This window comes from Petaurus breviceps, unplaced genomic scaffold (assembly GCF_028583685.1).
Source record: "Petaurus breviceps papuanus isolate PSGF00001 unplaced genomic scaffold, PetGlider_PUasm1.0 139, whole genome shotgun sequence".
Taxonomy (NCBI): domain Eukaryota; kingdom Metazoa; phylum Chordata; class Mammalia; order Diprotodontia; family Petauridae; genus Petaurus; species Petaurus breviceps.
The window spans coordinates 17,004,539-17,023,516 of record NW_027185697.1 but is presented as its reverse complement, the minus strand read 5'-3'; the positions used below and the strand labels follow the sequence as shown (position 1 = coordinate 17,023,516).

At 46.7% G+C, this 18,978-nt stretch overlaps 1 protein-coding gene across 1 annotated transcript in view; it reads left to right on the top strand.

Annotated features, from left to right (window-relative positions):
• Nucleotides 1-6: 6 nt before the first annotated feature.
• The window catches only part of EBF2 (EBF transcription factor 2), a 251,511-nt gene continuing 232,539 nt past the window's right edge, over nucleotides 7-18,978 (top strand). The window contains exons 1-6 of the mRNA XM_069066940.1: nucleotides 7-129; nucleotides 3,822-3,978; nucleotides 5,172-5,235; nucleotides 5,787-5,842; nucleotides 6,390-6,463; nucleotides 16,701-16,769. Of these exons, the coding sequence (XP_068923041.1) occupies nucleotides 65-129; nucleotides 3,822-3,978; nucleotides 5,172-5,235; nucleotides 5,787-5,842; nucleotides 6,390-6,463; nucleotides 16,701-16,769 (485 nt within the window). The 5' untranslated portion in view covers nucleotides 7-64. The remainder of the gene's footprint in view (nucleotides 130-3,821; nucleotides 3,979-5,171; nucleotides 5,236-5,786; nucleotides 5,843-6,389; nucleotides 6,464-16,700; nucleotides 16,770-18,978) is intronic.

Sequence of the window (18,978 nt, the reverse complement as noted above, 5' to 3'; positions counted from 1 at the left end):
GTTTGGAATTCAAGATACGTTAGGAAGAGGACCAGCTCTGAAAGAGAAAGCTCTAGGCGCGGAGATGGATTCAGTCCGGTCCTGGGTTCGAAACGTCGGAGTGGTAGATGCAAACGTCGCGGCACAAAGGTAAATAAATTTATACCCATTCTTTCCCCTTCAGTTTCCTTCTCTTCCCTCCTCTCTCCTCGTACACACTTTTGCCTCTTCTCTCATCTCTCTCTTTTCTTTCCTTCCCTTTGCTCTTTTTTCTTGTCTTTTCTTCTCTCTTTCCCTCTCGTTTTTCTTCTCCCATTCTCCGTCTCTGTCCTTCTGTTTTCTTTTCCTCTCCTATCTCTATTCTCGGTCCTTCTCATTTTCTCTCATCACTCTATCCCTCTCATCTCTCTCCCCCCTCATGTTTCTGCTCTCCCCATCTGTCACCTTCTTCTCTGAACGCTGTGGCTTCATCTAGAGACCTCGCCATTCCTACTTTCCCTCCGTCAAAGGACTCTCTGTCGCTTGAAAATAAGGGAACCGAGCCGCCGAATTTCCTCTGTGATACTGCCATCCTGCCCCTTCTCCCAAACTCCTGAACAAGAGTCTCGTCGGCGTTTCAAACCCCAACCCGGCCCTCCCAGACCAGAGCCTCCAGCGCCCCTGTCTCGAGGTCTGAGTCCCCGAGGCCCGAGAGCTCAGCTGTCACTTTCCCGGGAGCCCGAGGATGTGCCCGAGGCGGAGGTAGCGAGGGAGACCCCAGTTAGCGAGCAGCTGTCACCCGGCGCCACCACCCGAGAGGACAAGAAAGGAGAGGTTTCGCCCTAAACTCGGGAGTTAGCCCCCACCCCCACCCTGCCATTTGGGCCGATCGCCCCCATCCCCCAGCCCAGGCTGGCTGCAGGGCTGGCGGCAGAATGTCCAGCTGGGAGAGGCGGCTCCGCTCGGGGAGAGAGCCAGAAAGCCAGCCTCGAGAAACTGTGGGGAGCCGAGCCGAAGGAGAGTCTGGAAAGTCACAGGAAGGAAAGAGAAGGAAAGGGAAAGGAAAGAAAAAAAGGGAAGGGAAGGAGAGGGAAGGGATGGAAAAGAAAAACGCATGGAAAGGAAAGGAAGAAAGAAACAAAGGGAAAAAGAAGAGGAAAAGGCAGAGACAGAAGAGAAAAACTAGGGGAAAATGAAGCAAGAGAACTTGGCAGAAGGAAAAGTTGGAAAGAAAAGGGAAACAGTCAGAAAAAAGAAGAGAAAAGAAGGGAAAGAATGGAGGAAAACAAAAAAAGAAAAAGACAACAAGAAAATAGAGAAGTAAGAACAATAAAGGAGAAAAAGAAAAAAGATGTAAAGGAAGAAGGAAGAAAGTAGGGGAAAAAGAAAAAAAAAGGAAGAACAGAAGACAGGAAAGGAGAACAGAGAGAAGTCTTGACACCCAAACTCAGTTTGCCTCGTGAACGGCATCTACAAACGGCTCTTCCTCTTGTTTTCAGAGGTCCCTGGAGTTGACATTGAGGCAAGAGAATTGCCATATTCGAGTCCTCAGCCTCTTTAAATGCCCCTTTAAAAAGTGGGCCGCCTGTTGGATTCCTTTTGCCTTGAATTAGCAGCGATTTGTTGTTAATTCCTCCCCCCCCCCCTTTTTTTTTGCCTGCCCTTCCTCACCCTGAGCAGCTGCTCCAGAGGTCCAAGGCGCTGCTTTCCTAGGTCCAGAGCAATCCACCTAAGATGCAGCTTCCCCCTTCCCCTTTTCATAGCTCACATCCAAACCCCTTCCTAGAGAAGCTGCCTGAAGCGTGGCTGTGTCCGGCTGGATCGAACCTGCTTCCTGGGCCTGGAGTCCAGTCCCAATCCTACCTAACCGAATTCAGTGGTCTGATTCAGATAGGAGGTCAGCTAAGGCCCAGTCCAGCCAACCTGATTTCTCAGGGCCCGCCAGCGGAGCCTCGGAGGCCGGCACGATTCTCTTCTCAGCCCGCCTGGGGAGCAGCCCTGCCGAGTCCGAGATTTTCTCAGCTCGATAGAAGAGACAGGTTCCAAACGCCTCTATCTTTTCCCGGGAGATTTGGGGACTACTTCTTCACCCCCTCAAGCTAAACAGCTCTTCCACTTCATTCTTGTCGTAGGGAACTATAGCCCCCCAACCCCGCAGAACCGGGGCGGGGGCAGATGAAACTTCCCGGAGAAGATATCGCCGGGGTTGCTCATAGGCTCTACGCAGAAGATGAGGATCCCACTGTTTCCAACAGTGAAATTGTAGAGAAACTGAGTCTCTCTCTCTCTCTAACCTCTGGCCTCCTAACCATTCTTCCACCTTTCGGTCTCGGCTATGACGTTCTGAGCGCTCTTGGTGACCCTTGCCCAGAGAAGCTCCGCAGTTTAAGCGAACACCCCAACGCCTGGGAGGTGGAATTTCGAAGCTCAGGAACTTCCCAAACTAGGACTGAACCAGGCCTTCGGGAAAGCTGGACAAGCGACTTCTCAGGGCTGTTGGGTGCCTGACTGTGTACGCACAGGCTGCAAGAACAGGTGTGCACGCTCACCCATCCGTCCATCCGTCCCTCCCTCCTTCAGTCCATCCATACCTCCAACCTTTTTGGCCTCATTTTTTCCCCCTTGGGGGAAAATGCCCAAGCATCAGGCGGTCTCCTCGCCTAGGGTTGAGTTGGGGGTGGGAAGGGAGTGGTGGCTGTGGTGGGAAGATATTCATCCTCACTGGAGACCTTTTCATTTTTTAATAAAACTTTGGATTCTCCAGCCCTGGGATTGTTCCCTCGAAGTCACTCACTCCCTTCTCCCTACTCGGGGCTCCACCTGGGACGGAAGGACTCTAGGATTGAAGGAGAATTAGACAGAATCTGGGTCCCAGATGAGCAGGATTTCCTAGAGAAGAAAAGCCTTGGGATGGGTAAGGCCTTTAGCTGGGCCTGGGGAAAGTGGGACTTGGTACCTCGTTTTTGGCCATCCCGGTTCGATTCTTGGACTTTGCCTATTCCCAGGGCTGCTATTTCAGGAGTTAGTTTTGGTTCTTTCCCCAGTTTAGAAATCTTCCCTGGAAAGGGGGGAGGGAGTTGGTTGGACGCAAACAGAAGGTTACCAGCTCTAGAACAGAGAAAGGAAAAAAAACAACAAACCTCAAACTAGGCTGACAAATTGACTCTTCATCCGCAAACAAGTTGCTTCTAACAATATACTAATAACCAGGGTTATTAACCTCACTCAGCACCAATCCCTTTCTCTGCTCCTTCCCTGGCCACCCAACCCAGGTGTCGGGGTAGGAAAAGGCTTGGAGAAAAATGGGGGGAGGAATGTGATGATATTTAGAAAAGCAAACAAACAGAAGGGGGGGTGTCTCTGTCAGGGTCCTGTGCTTTCAGACCCCAGGGGAAGAGAGAAGGAAGGACTGTCCTCTGCAGCCGGCATCCAGGCCCAGTGGTAGGGTCATCTACAATCCACGAAAACTACAACCAAAGGGCTCAGACCTGGACCACATCTAAGAGATTGTTGAACTTTGTTCTCTCCCCACCCCGTCAAAATAACCACTCAAGAGACTGGGGGTCTTTTTGTACCTTCCACTGGACGATGGGGGCAGCCCCTCTTGCAAAATGCCTGTCAGGTTCCAGCTTTTACGATTAGACAACTGAGGTGCAGAGCTTTATGACATAGAACGTCGAATTTTTAATGAGTGTGGGGTAGGGGCTCGTCAGTGCCTTAGAGAGACTTTAGGGGCTTGGATTCTGGGGAAGGCAGGACTGTTTCCCTCGTTTTCTCAAAAGAGAAGTATTTGATTAAAGTATAACAGCAGCGTTGCTGGGGCCCTCAGTTTCCCCACGCCACTCTCTTCTGTTTTTCCGCAGCGGGGTAGCCCTGTCCCGGGCTCATTTTGAGAAACAGCCTCCTTCCAATTTGCGAAAATCCAATTTCTTCCACTTCGTCTTGGCCCTCTATGATCGGCAGGGTCAACCGGTGGAGATCGAAAGGACCGCCTTCGTGGACTTCGTCGAGAATGACAAAGTAAGTTGGGGGGAGGGGGGCTGTCAGAGCTTTTCCCGTTCCTCACCAGCGGTCCCCCACCCCCACTCGCACTCGCGGCACTTAATAACTCTCTTCTGCAAAGTAGCAGAGAGTCCTTCCATCTGTCACTACGCCGCCCTGGACAGCTAGGCTCACCCGGGTTGATAAATGGAGAAATCGCCAACAGGACCCAGGAAAGAACCCCTTACTTCCCCAGCCCCGTTGCCTCCTCCCCTCTCTTTCCTCTCCCCCTTTAGTCCGCGATCGTGTACTTTTTAAATGCCCCTCGGCCTCATCCGGGACCTTTCCTGACTCTCCATAATTAGCCGTTCTTGTCAATTGCATTTTCAAGCAATTTCTAGAAATAAAGCCCGGTTAAAAAAAAAAAAAAGATGAAGAGGAGGAAGAAAAAGAATTCCCCCTCCCCGCGCTGCACTATTTTTTTTTTTTTTAATAACTGGGCCCCTGACCAAGTAGTCGGTCACCTTGCTTGCAGAGAATTCTGCAGCGAGCCCAGAGCAAGGGGCAAGGAAAGGCAATCCCCCGTTTATCCGTGGAGCCCAGTCTCGGCCGGGCTCCTGACCTTTCCGAGGGTATTTGGGGCATAGGGTGAGAAATACCTCAGCCAAACCCCTTGGGCTCAGTCATGGAATTCAGAAACAGGTGAAGATGCTTCGGACTCGATTTTCTTGAGCCCAGGGAAGGGGAAGCGTGTAAGTAAAGGGGCTTGAAGGGACCAAGGCAGCCCAGAGCGAAGTCTTTTTCCTGACTCCATTCCACCAGGGCCTTCCTTTTTCTTAAAGTCCCTCGCCTTTGGCCGAAGACACAGAGGGAGGCCGTCACAAGCACACAGGCATACATTCTCATGTATTTTAATAAAAAGAACAAAGTACTTTTCTGGGGAAGGATGTTGTGTCCCCAGATGGTCCTGGCTTTGGAGGCTCCACAGATACAGGAGATTTTTGTGGTGGGGAGAACTGTGCTTGAGAGGTGGTGGTGGCGGGCCCGCAGGGCAGAAATATTTGGAACTTTTCTGACGTCCTGGATCGCGAGTTATAAGTCCTGGAGGGGCCGACGAGGTCGGTCCTTTGACCGAAGCAGGTTAATGTTAGAACTTTTCGTTGGAGGGTGGGAGACTGAGAAGGAAATCAAGACAGCAACAGATTTTTTTTTAAAATCCCATTTCTTTTTAGGAACAAGGTAACGAGAAGACCAACAACGGCACCCACTACAAATTACAGCTTCTTTATAGCAATGGTGAGACATTGTTCAATGTAGAAAAAGGAAGGGATAGATGGAGGAGGGGGAGGGGATGAGAGGACATTGTGGTTTTCAAACTCGAAGCTCTGTGTTCTGATGGGGACACGCTCTCAGGTGACTTCCACTGCAGGAGCTAGGGAGGCATCAGAAGCTGAGCAGCCTAGGGAGGAAGCTGTGGCAGAGGGAGGCTGATTTAGTGGGGAAACTGAGTCTAGTCTGGGTCCTCAGGGGTGCGCAGCGTTAGCCTGCCTCTAGGCTCAAGGAGAAAAACCAGAAAACTAAGAGACTCCGCTTCGCTCAAGGGTTTTTTTTTGGGGGGGGGAGGAGGAGGGGAACGGACAGGCCAGGAACTTTTAGTTCTTCCACCCCCCAGAGTTTCTCACACCCTCTTTTTCTTAAGTGCAAGATCAAAGCTCTTATCTATTTATTTCTTGGGGAAGGTGGAGGGTTATCGCTTCACTGAGTCGGGGTGCCTGGGAGAAGTTCACTCTCTCTAGTGGTGGGGGCCAAGTGAGTGACTTCTCTGCCTTCTGTAATCACCTTCCTAGGGGTCAGGACTGAACAGGACCTCTTTGTCCGGCTCATCGACTCCGTCACGAAGCAGGTGAGCTGAACTTGTCCGTTTCGGGCCTCTTTTCCTCCCCCTTCATTTCCTTCTCTCCGCCACACCCCTTCTCTATCTTCTCACTGCTGAGACTTTCTGTCATTTTCCTCCCACGGCTCATCTTTTCCCCTCTCATTGCCCCTCTAGGCTTCTTCCAGACTCACTAGCGGCAAAGTCTAAGTCTTGGGTTCCTCCTCGGCTGAGAGGTGCCAGTGAGGGAGAGAAAAGAGTAGGGAGAATCCCACTTTCTAATTAACCAACGAGCCCCGGATGACAATCTCAAAGGGAAGGACAGATTTGAAACAATTTGGGGGGAGGGGATTTAGGCATAAAATAATTTTCCCTCCTAGAGATGTATTAATATTTGGCAGAATTTTTTTAACCTCTCCTCTCCAAGTTTTCTTAACTGCTGCCTCAGTTGTTCATTTCACTCCTCTCCCCTTTGCTAAAGACCTAGGAAGCCACCTTTTAACAAGTAGGACTAGAAAGATTTATTTTGTGTTTAAAGCGTCTTTTCTCTTCCTCCTTCATTCTCTTCTCCTGACAGCCCATAGCTTATGAGGGACAGAACAAGAATCCAGAGATGTGCCGAGTTCTACTCACACACGAAGTCATGTGCAGGTAAGCCGAAGTTTCTGGGAGATTGCTGAATGATTCTCTCGGGAGAGACAGGGAGAGACACTTGGAGACCCTTCTCTCACATTGCGTTCAACAGCGCGAAACATAAACTGACCGAAAGATCAGAGGCAGAGAGACCTTTCTCCCATCTTCCTTCCGGTCCCCACTAGTGCATTCCTAGGATAGCTGTTAAAAGGCCTGGAAGGGGCAAATAGGTGAGCAGGTTTGCTCCTGCCGACTTTCTGAAGGGAGTATCCTTCTTCCCAGAGTGCACAGAGTACCCCTCTCTCCAAATTTCCTGGGACCTCACCAGGAATCTTGGAAAGCTAAGGAGAAACATCCAATTCCCCAAATATATGACTTGACCCGAGCGGAGTGAGGCTAGACAGTTTCCGTGGTCTAGACGAGAAAACTGGTTCGCAGGCAAGGGGGGAAAATAGACTTGACTTAATGGGGGTGACCAGTTTTAGAAAGTCTTCCAGGATAGGAAGAGAACTAATCGCAGCATCACCTAGCAACATGGGGATCACTGGCCTGTTTTCTCCCTTGCTGCGGAGGCCACCCGGCGGATGGGGGTGGATTTACCGGGTTCTGACACGTCGAGTACTGACTGGGTCTCGCCTTAGTGAAATGGACTGGGGTCCTCTTAATTCATCTGTGCATGCAGCAGAGGTGTTAAGTCTCGCCTTGGCCAAGGGAGAGAGATTGTGTGTGAGGTGTACTTAGCCCAGGCAGATAAAACAGGTTTTGGGGGAGGCACTGGAATGTTTTCTAAGTTCATTGCCGCGCGCGCGCGGAAATGTATCACCTATGATTTCACCTCGAAGGGAAATTGCTTAGGTCTTTCGGCGGCTGGTCAGCGCCACCGAACTACAGCCGAGCAAGCCCAAATCAGCGCCTTTTCTAGAAGTGAAAGGTCTTGCGGGCCTGGGTCCTGCCTGGGTGAAGAGGATTAGGGAAATCTTGATTTGCAGTCGGGGAAAGCTAACCACTAACTTCTGGCTAGTAGACCTCTCTAGATGCAGGCTTTCCTGCTCCCTTCGCTTTAAGAATTTAATGGGATCAAATCTCCTCGTTTCCAGTATTTTTAGGGGATTCAGAAAGGGGGGGGGGTCAGTCTTAGTTATTTCCTCGGCTGGAAGGCGCTTTTAGAAGTCTCACAATGAAGGAAAAAAATATATTGAAGAGAATCCTCCCCCCCCCCCCCCCTTTTTTGCCAGGGGATGGGGGTGGGAGTCAGACTCGGCATTCAGGCTTAAAACGTCCCTTTCCTGTTACTGGTCTCTCTTTGGTTTCTAATGACTTCACCCGCTTGAAGAGAAAGCATCATTTCTCTCCTCCAGCTTGGGAGAAAGAAGCCAACCTCTTCTCTCGCCTTATCTCACCTCTCACCCCGAAGCTTGAGGATTTTTTTTTTCTTTTTGAGTGAGGAAAGGTCCCTAGATTAATTTCTGGCCGCTTTGCTGGCAGCTCTGGCTGCCCCTACCCCTTTCCCCATCCTGGACCGAGATAAACCATAACAATCAGACATGTTTGCTTTTGGGTCTACCCAAATGTTATCAAAACAAACTAGCTCAACCTAAAGTTCAGTTTAGCCACCGGGCCTCCTCGGAGGACCGGAGGCAGGTCTGTTTTCCAGTGCGGACCGGGGACTGGATGATAGCCGGAGGCAGCCAAGTCGGCCCCCACCTCCCTTCCAGGGCATTCATTTTTCTGAACCCCGGCAGTCCGCCGAAGCCGCCGGCTCGGCCTCTGCCTGAGTGATTAACACGAGAAGAAAATATAATCCCGAGATATACTTTCTGTGTGATACCTAGATTAAAGAGACAGAGCAAAGGGGCTCAGGGTGGCTAATCAAAGGACAAGGGTTGGGCTCCCTTTACCCCCTCCCCTCCCGCCGCCCCTTAAACGTCTTTGTTTGGAGACACCCTCCCAGGGAAGGAATTGCCCATTGTCTGGCGAATTACACCTAGCAATTTAAATGAGCCAGACCCACCCCACCCAGCTGCGAGGCCCGCCTGACAGCGGTATTTGGATTTTTTTTTTAAAGCCCAATCCAAGCCTCCTTATTTTATGCTGTTTAAATAAGAGGCGGCAGGCATCAATTTTTAAAAGCCTCTAGTTTAGTCTGCATTAGCAACAGAATATAAAATTTTAATGCTCTGGAACTTCTCGGCAGTTTTGAGAACAGTGGAGGAGCTCGGATATTGTCTCCCCCCCCCCTCCCTCCCTCAATCTCAACCGCTTTTTTTTCCTCTTACTCTCTCTCTCTCTCTCTCTCATATTATTAGCTCTCTGTAACTTTGGTCAAGTGCCCTCCTCTCCGAGCAAGAATTTATCAACTACCTACTATGTGCTAGGCTGAGGGGACGTAGTGAATAGACCAGTAAGCCCTGGTTTCCAATCCAGTATCACAAGAACACTAGCTGTGTTACCCTGGCCAAGTCGCTTACCCTCTCAGTATCCTGAGGAAGCTTTGTTACACTGTAGCTGATCAGCGTCCTGGAGGGAGATTTCGTGCTGGGGAGTTCCCCCCTCCCCCACGAAGAAATTAGTAGTCTGGTACCTCTCTCCTCACCTGCAAAAGAACAGCCCCCAACCCCCCCCCCCAAAAAAAAAATAGTCACAAAACACAATGCTAGGAACTAGGCATACAAAGCCAAAAAAAAAGTTTTAAAACAGTTCGTTCAGTTAAGCCCCTTACATTTTAGTGGGGGGTAGGGATAGTTGGGTAGATGGATGGATGTAAAATGTAAATAGGTAAAAGGCTAAATAAAGGCAAACCATGAAATAAGGCTAACATTCCCCTAAGTCGAAGGGTTGTAGTGAAGGATCAAAACCTCCACGTGAGAAAGCTCTTTGTACTACTATAGGTGGTATAAATGTAACTCATTCTACTGTTGTTAGGCTGTATCCCAGGCAGGCTTCTTTCTTAGACTCCTTTCCCATTACAGCACTTTGATGCCAGGGGCGATAAAAGTTCTCCCAGCCTCGGTTTAGCAGTACCTTGGTCTCTACTATATGGGAGGGCCCCTTCAAAGGCCCAGCTCCCTAGTAGTTAGAAAACCTAATTAGTTTCATTTCCATTGAGTCCTTGACATAACTGGACACACTCTCCCATCTCCCCATATTTCTTGGTGACTGGGGTTCTAACTAACCTCTAGTGGGAAAAAGGGCATATATGTATGCACTGATCTTTAAGGGGGAGAGCAGCAAAGTTTGAAAAAAATTTCCCCAGGAATCACTTTACCCCCACCCTTTTCAACTGTACCCCCCCCCCCTTCTCATTTTGCCAATTATTAGCCAGGAGAACTCTCCTCTGTTCTGTCGCTGCCAGCCGCCCCTTCGCCCTCAATGCTCAGAGGGTTAAAAGATATTATAATTTGAACAGAAGTAGTCTCGAGGCCTACAGCTGGCTAATAACAGAGTTGTATTGAGGGCTCGAAAGCCCCACAGCTGTGACTTTTCGCCACAAGGCTCAGGCTAGACAGGAGCCTAATCAGATGGGCCAGCCGGCCAGTGGGGCCAGTGTCTTTATCGGCCAGATGGTGTGAATTTAGACACTTTTGTTATGCAATCACAGGGAGGAGTTGAAGAGGAGAGAACAAAACAAAGCCCGCCATGCTGGGAGCTTATTTGAGTTTGAAATTAGAGACAGATTTTGGAAAGTTGAGGGCTGAATTTGAAAAGCAGGTTTTTTTTTGAAGGGCACTGGTTGGTCTTGTCCAGAAGCTTGTTTGACTGGACACCCTGTTTGTAGGGCTAGGGCCGTCTCTGCTCCCATAGTAGTAATAGTAGTAGGAGTAGTGGTAGTGGTACTACTAGTAAAAAAATTCCAATAATAATAACAATAGGGAAGTGTCTTACAAATCTTCAAGAACTATAGAAATGCGGCCATGTCAATGAGATCACAAATTGGAGTCTAACTGATGATAAGCTCAACCAGATGTTAATTCCCTCTCCTCCAAACCTTTGCATTTATTTTATATATTTGCTATATACAAATGTTTAATATACTTATGTAATAAAGACATATAGTAGAGATGAAGTAGGATATGAAAGTTATATTGTCTCCCTTGATCGACTGTAAGCACCCTGAGGGCAGGGGCTGATTCTTTTTTGTTTTTCTATATTAAGCACCTACCACAGTACCAGCCCTACAACAGGCACTAAATAAATGCTTGTCGATTGGTTTATTGACCATGACAACTTTTGACTCTGTCACTTCCTATGTGACCTTGGGCAGTTTATCAATTGATAAAATAAATGACTGACTCTTTCTGGGTCTAAGTTTGCTCATCTCTAAAAAAGAGGTGTTGAAGCTTTCTTGTTCAGTCATCATGTCTGACCTGTTGTGACCCCTTTTGGGTGGTTTGCCATTTCCTTCTCCAGTTCATTTGACAGATGAGGAAACTGAGGCAAACTGCATTTTTGCCCAGGGTCACACAGCTAGTAAGAGTCTGAGGCCAAATTTGAACTCAGGAAGATGAGTCTGACTCCAGGCTGGCACAAGCCACCTACCTACTCCTTAGGTTTAGACTAGATGGGGGAGGAGTCATGAACCAGTGAGGTGACTAAACAGAATAACTTTCTGGGACTGCAGTCAGGGTGGTTGTGAAGATTAAATGAGATGTTTGCAGAGTGCTTAGCACAGTCCTTGGCATGGGGAAGAAATGATATAAATGCTTATTCCATTGCATTCATGGCCTCCTTGGCAGCCTGGGAAGTCTGCGACACCTTTTCAGAATAGTGTTTTTAGATACATAAAATAAAGTCCATAGTATTCCAAAGGTTAGTAAAATTAAAATGTAACTTTCCCTCCATCTACATTCACCGGCCTCCTGAAATCTATGCCCAAATCCCAGGTTAAGAGCTCATAGACTAGATGAGCTTCCTTTCAACTCTGTTTGAATCCCCTGACCACAGGAATTCAGCCAGAAAGTGGTATAGTAAGGGATGGGCATCCAGGTCTCCTGGCACCCAAGTTCAGAGCTCTTTGTGCCAGGTTCAGCAGAATGAGAGACCCCTGGGTAGCTCTCCAACTGGATAACAACTTCTTCCCCTCTCTTCCATACGCCCATCAAATACTCTTCTTAGAGGGGGGGAAGGATGAAAGAAGGCCTGGGAGTGAAAGTTCTGAAGAGACTGAGGTGAACAGAAGACTATGGGAATGAGCAAAAGCACCAGGCCAAATGGGAAAACCACTTTCACTTCATTTCTGGGGAAAGTGCCGACCCTCTGGTTTCTCTTTGCTAGGCATAAACACATAAACACCATCTTAGCCAGGCCAAAGACTGGTTTCCCAGTCTTTTCCTGGCATTTCATACTTTTGAGCTTGCTCTATCAGAAAATCAGTCCCAAGGAGCTGACCAAACCTGATCTTGGGCTCGACCCAGTCACCCTCAGCCTCAATCTACACATCCAATGAAGGGGAGGGTTATTGTATATATTGGAAGTTATCTGGGTCTCTGAGGTCCCAGATCTCTGTGCCTAAAATCATAGATTCTGACTGGAGGCGAAAAGAACACTCCCTCTGCTGACAGAGGGCCTGGATTCAGATTCTTTCTTCCATTTATTACTGGTATGACCTTGGGAAGGTGGTTTAACTTCTCTGGGCCTCTGTTTTCTCCCCTAAAAAGTGAGGGGACTGGGCTGGATGGGCTCTGTTTTCTCTTCTAGTTGTGGATCTGTGATTCTATGACCTCTAAGAGATCAGATGGGCAGCTAAAGTCTAGGCCCTGGAGTCAGAAAGACCTGAGTTAAAATCTAGCCTCAGATGCTTGTGACCTTGGACAAGTCACAGTTTCCTCAACTTTAAATCAGGAATAAGAGTAGTATCTATCCTCCCAGGGATGTCAAATGAGGTATTTGTCAAGTGCCTTGAACATAGTAGGCACTTTAAAAATGCATCTTCCTTTCTCCTTCTTCCAACACCAAATCTGTGATCTATAGCTTCTGCTTTAAGGACCATCATCAACCAACAAGCATTCGTTAACATTCTTGCAAATCCCGATATTATGTTCCAGGGGTGGGATATGAAAAAATGAAGAAACTATTCTTGCCCTATAGGAACTTACATTCTATTGGGGGAGGGCTATATATACATAGAGGAACATACATAAAATACATATAAGGTAATTTGGGAGTTAGAGACACTAATACCTGATGGGAGGTGGGATGGAAGGGAAGAATTGTTGATCAGTCGTGTCTGATTCCTTGTCACCCCATTTTGGGATTTTCTTGGCAAAGATACTGGGGTGGTTGGCCATTTCCTTCTCCAGTTCATTTTTACATATGAGGAAACTGAGGCAAACAAGGTTAAGTGACTTGCCCAGGTTTTGAACCAAGGCCTTCTTAACACTCTATCCCCTGGGCCTCCTAGAAGCTGGGGGTTAAGAATTAGGAAAGGCTTAATGTAGGAAGTATCCAAGTATCCAAAGAGGCAGAGCTGAACAGGCCTGGGTTTTATTTTCAAAACAAATCAGGACTAAGCCCAGCTGGTGGAGGAGGCATTGTGTCACCTTTTGAAAAATTAATTCTAACAATTCATATGAAGGCAGTGCTTTAAGGTTTATGAATCCTTCTCTGGTAACAACCCTAGGAGATGAGGATGGGGGAGGGAAAGCAAAGACTAGGACCCCCATTTCACAGAGTAGGAAAAGAGAGTTTCCAAGAAGTAATCTTATTCTTTCATGAGGTCATCTGAGTATTCCTGGGAATTTCTTTTGTGATTGTCCTTTAATTCAGTAGCAGTTCAACAAACATTCATTGTTCACTGTGAGAAGTTCTGGGTATATAAAGACCAAACTAAAGTGGTCTATTTAAAAATAGCAATTAAAAAAATTGTTATATATTGAAAATCTGCTGGGGTCTTAGTACAAAGACCCCGCCCTTTTATATTTGGATTTTATCACTTCCCCCAACTTAACTCCCCACAATTATACTGCTGTGGCACCAGACTTACATTTTTATCTGTTTTCCTTCTTCTCCTGAGGAAATCCCCATGGAAAGGCAACTGAATTCAGCTGAGAAATTTTGCAAACTCACTCTCCTCCTCAGAACTGTTCCTGATAAAGTTAAGCAGATGGGCCTGTTCTGACACTGCTCTGTGTGTGTGTGTTTTCTTTCTGAAATCCCATGCAGCCAGCTCAGCAGTCATGCCCACTCTGGGGTCAGTTGACATGTTGATGATGTCAGCTGAGATATTCCAGGTTGATAGTCCTGAGTTCCTAGGGAATTGGGGCCTCACAGTTGCATGGTTTGAGTCCTAAGTCTTCTCTAGCAATGATGAGACATTATGAGGATGTAAATAATATTGTGATAATGGGAGAAATAAGAAAATGAGAGAGAGAGAAAGCAAGAGAGACAGACAGACAGACAGACAGACAGAGACAGAGAGGCAGAGACACAGAGAGACCCCAACAGCTGACCAGAATTTTTATTAGTGTTAATCCTGGGCTGGATTGAAAATTTAAAAATAAAACCTAATGTAATTTCAAAGGCAATAGGCAAAATATCTTTAAAAAAAATCCCAGGGGTTAAATTTGGCTTTTCAGAAGATTTTTTTTCTTCTATTTTAAGCTGATTTGGTGAAAGTTCTCAAGAGCCCATTTATCGAAAGTTCATAGCATCTGTCAGTTTGTACAGCTCAAGAGGGCAAGGCATCTTATTTCTCATGATGTTTCCCATAAGTCCTTGCATGGGCTCTGCACATGCAGAAGAGACAGTACGTGTTTGTTGAATTGAGTTGACTTGACTTTCTCTGGTATATTTCACAATTGGGGCTCTTTATAATTATGGTTCCTCATTCATTAAATCTACCTATCCTGGTATGGAGGAGTAGGTCTGTTTTTGATTCACATCTACAAGGTAGTCACTGGAGGACTGCGGCATTGGGAGGGGTGGTGGTGGAGTGTAAACAGATGATAGAGAATTGCACTGAAAATTGGTGTCAACTGGGGATTAGACTGTGGGACTGCCACTGCCATATGTACCATGGAAGGAGTTGGGTAACTCAGGGGTCAAGCACTTCTCTCTGGGCCTCATTAGCCTGCTTTGTAAAATAAAGACAAACATACTTAGAATTCTGGCATCAGCATCGAAGATGCATAGTTGGAGGGTACTAAGGTGCCATGGGGTCCAAACCTATTATTTTACAAATGGGGAAGTTTTGGCCTTGAGCAGTTAAGGCACTTGCCCAGGGTTAGGAAGGACTTCACCCAAAGCTTTCTGGATTTATGTCCATCCCTCTTCCTACCTGGCCTCTCATAATCACTGGTGAATGGATGGTGCTAATTTTTTCCTTGTCCAGTATGGACAACAGTTTTTTTTTCTATTTTAGCCATTTCAGAATTACATCCCTGGCCAAATCTGAACAGTTCCCCAATATGGTAAAAACACCAGGGCTGGAGTGAGTGTGGGCTGTACACTGTGTGGTTGAAAATAGCAGGACAGATTCAGAAGTCTGGATTTTCTTTACACAGGGGGCAGACAGCATGGCAGGGCATGTCTCTGTATGCACAGCTCTTTGCACAGAGCCTGGCACATAGGAGCTTCTCATAAATACTTATAGAATTTGGTCTCCAATTTATCTCCAACGTCTAGTTTTCTCTGAATATTTGGCTCAAGTTTCCAGGTGTTACTAGAACTTTTACATTTTGCTCTCCTGAGGTCCAGTCCAATGTAATCTGATCTAATTTATTAATTCAAAAAAGATGTACTGCATTCCTACTATGTACAAATCACCATAATAAACATTAGGGATGCTGAACAACTAAAAAAAAACCTAACTCTATACTTCTATTTGGGGGAGAAGTGATGAATTAAATGAATGAAAAACAATTAAGCCCTTCTTGAGTTCTAAGAACTCCAAGTTAAGAGGTGTGACTTGTACATATCTAAATGGATGTATGATACTTTGAGGATGAAGGAGATGGTAGTAATAGTTAAGTGGGTCAGGAAACTCCATGCAGGTTACTTAGCAGGTGGCTATGGAGCTGGGCCTTGAAGGAAGCTAAGGATTCTAAGAGGGAGAGGTGTGCTGAGCTTCTGGAATGGAGATCACTGTTTGCAAATGCTCATAGGTGGGAAATGGAATGCCACACAAGCAGGCTGATGTGGTTGCAATGTAGTATTCAAGGAAGGGAAGAATTAGAATGAATTTCATACTATCTCTAGGCCCTAACTTTCTTCATCTCTAATACTTGAACAAACCAAAAGTCTACCCTGGGTTAAGGGACCTCTGAGGTCCTTCCTACATTTGTGAATAATACTTTACAATCATACTTTCAGCTCTATAGTATCTTTGTGAACTAACCATAGCAAAGTCTGACTCTGGACCAACGATGTCTTTCTTGTACAGGGTGGATACTTGATAAAAATGTTTGCTAAATTAAGGAGGAAATGAATTTCCCCTGCTGTCCAGCATATTTGTGTCCACCCTCTTTCTGCCACAGTTACGGTGGCCTTTGCTGACTTCCTGCAAATTCCTTTTCTTTGTTTGCTTGTTTGTTGTATTAACCTACCTAAACTAACTCCAAATAGAAAAGTACTGTCTGTCAACCCAAAGCATTCTAAAGCTAAATTGATTTAGGTTATCCATACCACTGGCACCCTCTGTTAGCATTGATCCTTTCCTTCCTTCCTTCCTTCCTTCCTTCCTTCCTTCCTTCCTTCCTTCCTTCCTTCCTTCCTTCCTTCCTTCCTTCCTTCCTTCCTTCCTTCTTTCCTTCCTTCCTTCATCACTCCTTTCCTTCCTTCCTTCCTCCTTACCTTCCTTCTTTCCTCCCTCCTTCCCTCCCTTCCTCCCCCTTCCTTTCCAGCATCTACTATGTGCCCAGTTTTGTATGAGGCTCTGAGGGGGGTAAATAAAGAATTATAACACCATCCTCACCCTCTAGGAATTCACAATCTCCTTATAAAGTCCCAGATTCAAAGAATGTCAGGGCTAGAAGGGACTTTAAAGTCTCTAGTCCAGTACCCTCCTTTTGCAGAAGAGGCACATTGAGAAAAGAGGAGGGAGTGACTTACCCACTGTCACTTAGTAGTTCATGCCAAAGTCAGGGCTAGACCCTAAGACTCTTTCCTCATGGTCCATCCCCCTTGGTACTGCCCCAGAGGCTCAGGGACTGTTTGTGATAGGATTGGGGTGAGTTGGAGGATTGCTCTGGAGAGGGCCAGGGGCCCTTGGATGGTGTGGATTTGAACCTCTTTTTGTTTCCTCCCCCTCCATCACCTGCAGTCGGTGCTGTGAGAAGAAGAGCTGTGGCAACCGCAATGAGACGCCTTCAGATCCGGTCATCATCGACAGGTAGGAAAAATCTTTCTCCAATGCATTTTTTACCCTGTCTTTGTGAAGTTCCAGATAGGTTCTCTATCTCCTGGTGATGCATTGCTGGGTAGGTACCAAGAGGCCTGCAGGGCCCTGAAAAAGCAGAGGATGGCTAGATCATCATTCCAGCTAGATGGTCCTTGGAAGAACCAGTGCTTAGAAATGTCCTCTTGGCTTCCCTTCCCTTTGTGCTCATTTCAAGGCTGGTAATATGTGGCGAGAGTCAATGGCTGCTATCTCTCCCAACTTACCGGGACAAGATCCCGCAGCATACTAGAAGGGATATCATTTCAGGGGTTAGTTTGCCTTTGCAGTGAGTTTAAAGGCTTGTGGTTGGGCTGAGAGAGGATCCAGGCCAGACTGATTCTGAGACTTGGGGGGAGGGGAGCAGACTCCATTCTCCATTGAATTTGGTCTTCTGTTTTCTCTTGGGATGCTGAGCTGAGGGCTGCTTTCTGTGCTGTGCTCTAATGGGGGAAAGATTCTTTTGGGCCAAGACTTGGAGGATGAGTTGCTATCTTTTGTATTTCGCTTTTTTGTAACATGGGAAATAGAGCTAAGAAACCAGCAAAGACAAACAAAATCATCCTTCTGAGACTTTAAAATCCTGAGCAAAACCCATTTCCTGTTCTCCATCTCCCAGTCCTTTTTCATTCTTTAGATCAGAAATTCTCAGCCTTTGCAAGAAATAGGACCCCTTAAAAAAACTCCTCCACATTTCACATGAGAGTTGTGTTACTGTTAGCATACTGATTGAGTTGGTAAAAAGCAAATATGAATTCAGTAACAGTTAGGAATGAATTTGTATTTTAATCACTACATGAAAGGCAGCTTGGTATAACAGATAGAGAACTAGTCTGGGAAACAGAAAGACCTGGGTTCAAGTCCTACCTCCGAAATAGACTGGCTGTATGCCCTTGGGCAAATCACTTAGCTTCTCATTGCCACAAAAGCAACTCTCTTAAGACTAAAAATTGTACAACAAACCAGTTCCCTAAACCAGTGAAATCTCAGTTCCAGTCCCCATCCCTCTTAATCACAGGAGCTCTATATACTTTTGAAAAAGTCACACATAACATTCTAGTACTAATTCTGTGAGTTATAGAAGAGCTACTGATTTGCATCTATGGAGGGGGCTTCCCATACAAGGATTTCCCCATATCAGTGCAATCACAGGTCTAGAGCCTTACCACAGTAATGAATGAGACATTCAGTCTAGAGAAGGTTGGCTGGTGTATTTGTTACCTTGCCTCATTTTCACAAAATGGGTCCTTTGAAAAAAATTCAGGCTTTGCCAAGTCTGAGGCTGTTTCACTGCTATCAGCTGTTAACCTCAGCCCTTTAGAACTTCTACCTTTGGAGGGGTTTTCCTTGAAAAGGAGGCTTTGGGAGACATGATTGCTATTCAGAAGCACTTGAAGGTCTCTCAGTCATATGGAGGGGGAATCAGGAGCATTTAGTGAGCACACAATTCGGAAAATCATGTGGGAGTCAAAAAGAGACAAATTTAGGCTCAATATCCAGAAAAACTTCAGACCAAGTTGAGCTATCCGAGAGTGGGAAAGAGTTAAAAAAAAGTGTAATCTCCTGCCCTGGCAGGCTATGAGTTGAGGCTAGATGTGGGCTTGGTGTGGTAGAGTCAGGATACCTTTTCCCCATGGGTTGGGCACTTGATGGCTGCTGATATCTGTTCCAGTTCTTTAAGAATCAACAGCTGAGGTTCTAGCCTGGCCCAGCAGTAGAACCTTGAGATCCCAGTTAGCATGGACCTTGTTAAGATTAAATGGAGAACACCAGTAGTCTGCTGAATTCTGGGTCTAAAATCATAACCCTGGCTCTCTTCCCAGTTTCACTGTGGACACTACAGCACAGGAAGAGGAAGCTGGAGACAAGGTTCTTGAGCATACCTTGGTTCAGTGACCTTAAGCAGGTCACTTGGGGTACTCTTCCTCAGTTACCCTCCTTGAATCCTGATGGGAGAAGCATGCTTGTCAGCTCTAGACAATGTCTACATCAGGGGTGGGGAACCTTTAGCCTGAAGCCCACATGTGGTCTTCTAGGTCCTTGAGTTTGGTCCTCTGACTAAATCCAAACTCCACAGAACAAATCCCCTTAATAAAAGGATTTGTACTATAAAACTTGGCCTCAGTCAAAAGGCCACACCCAAGGACCCAGAAGGCCACTAATG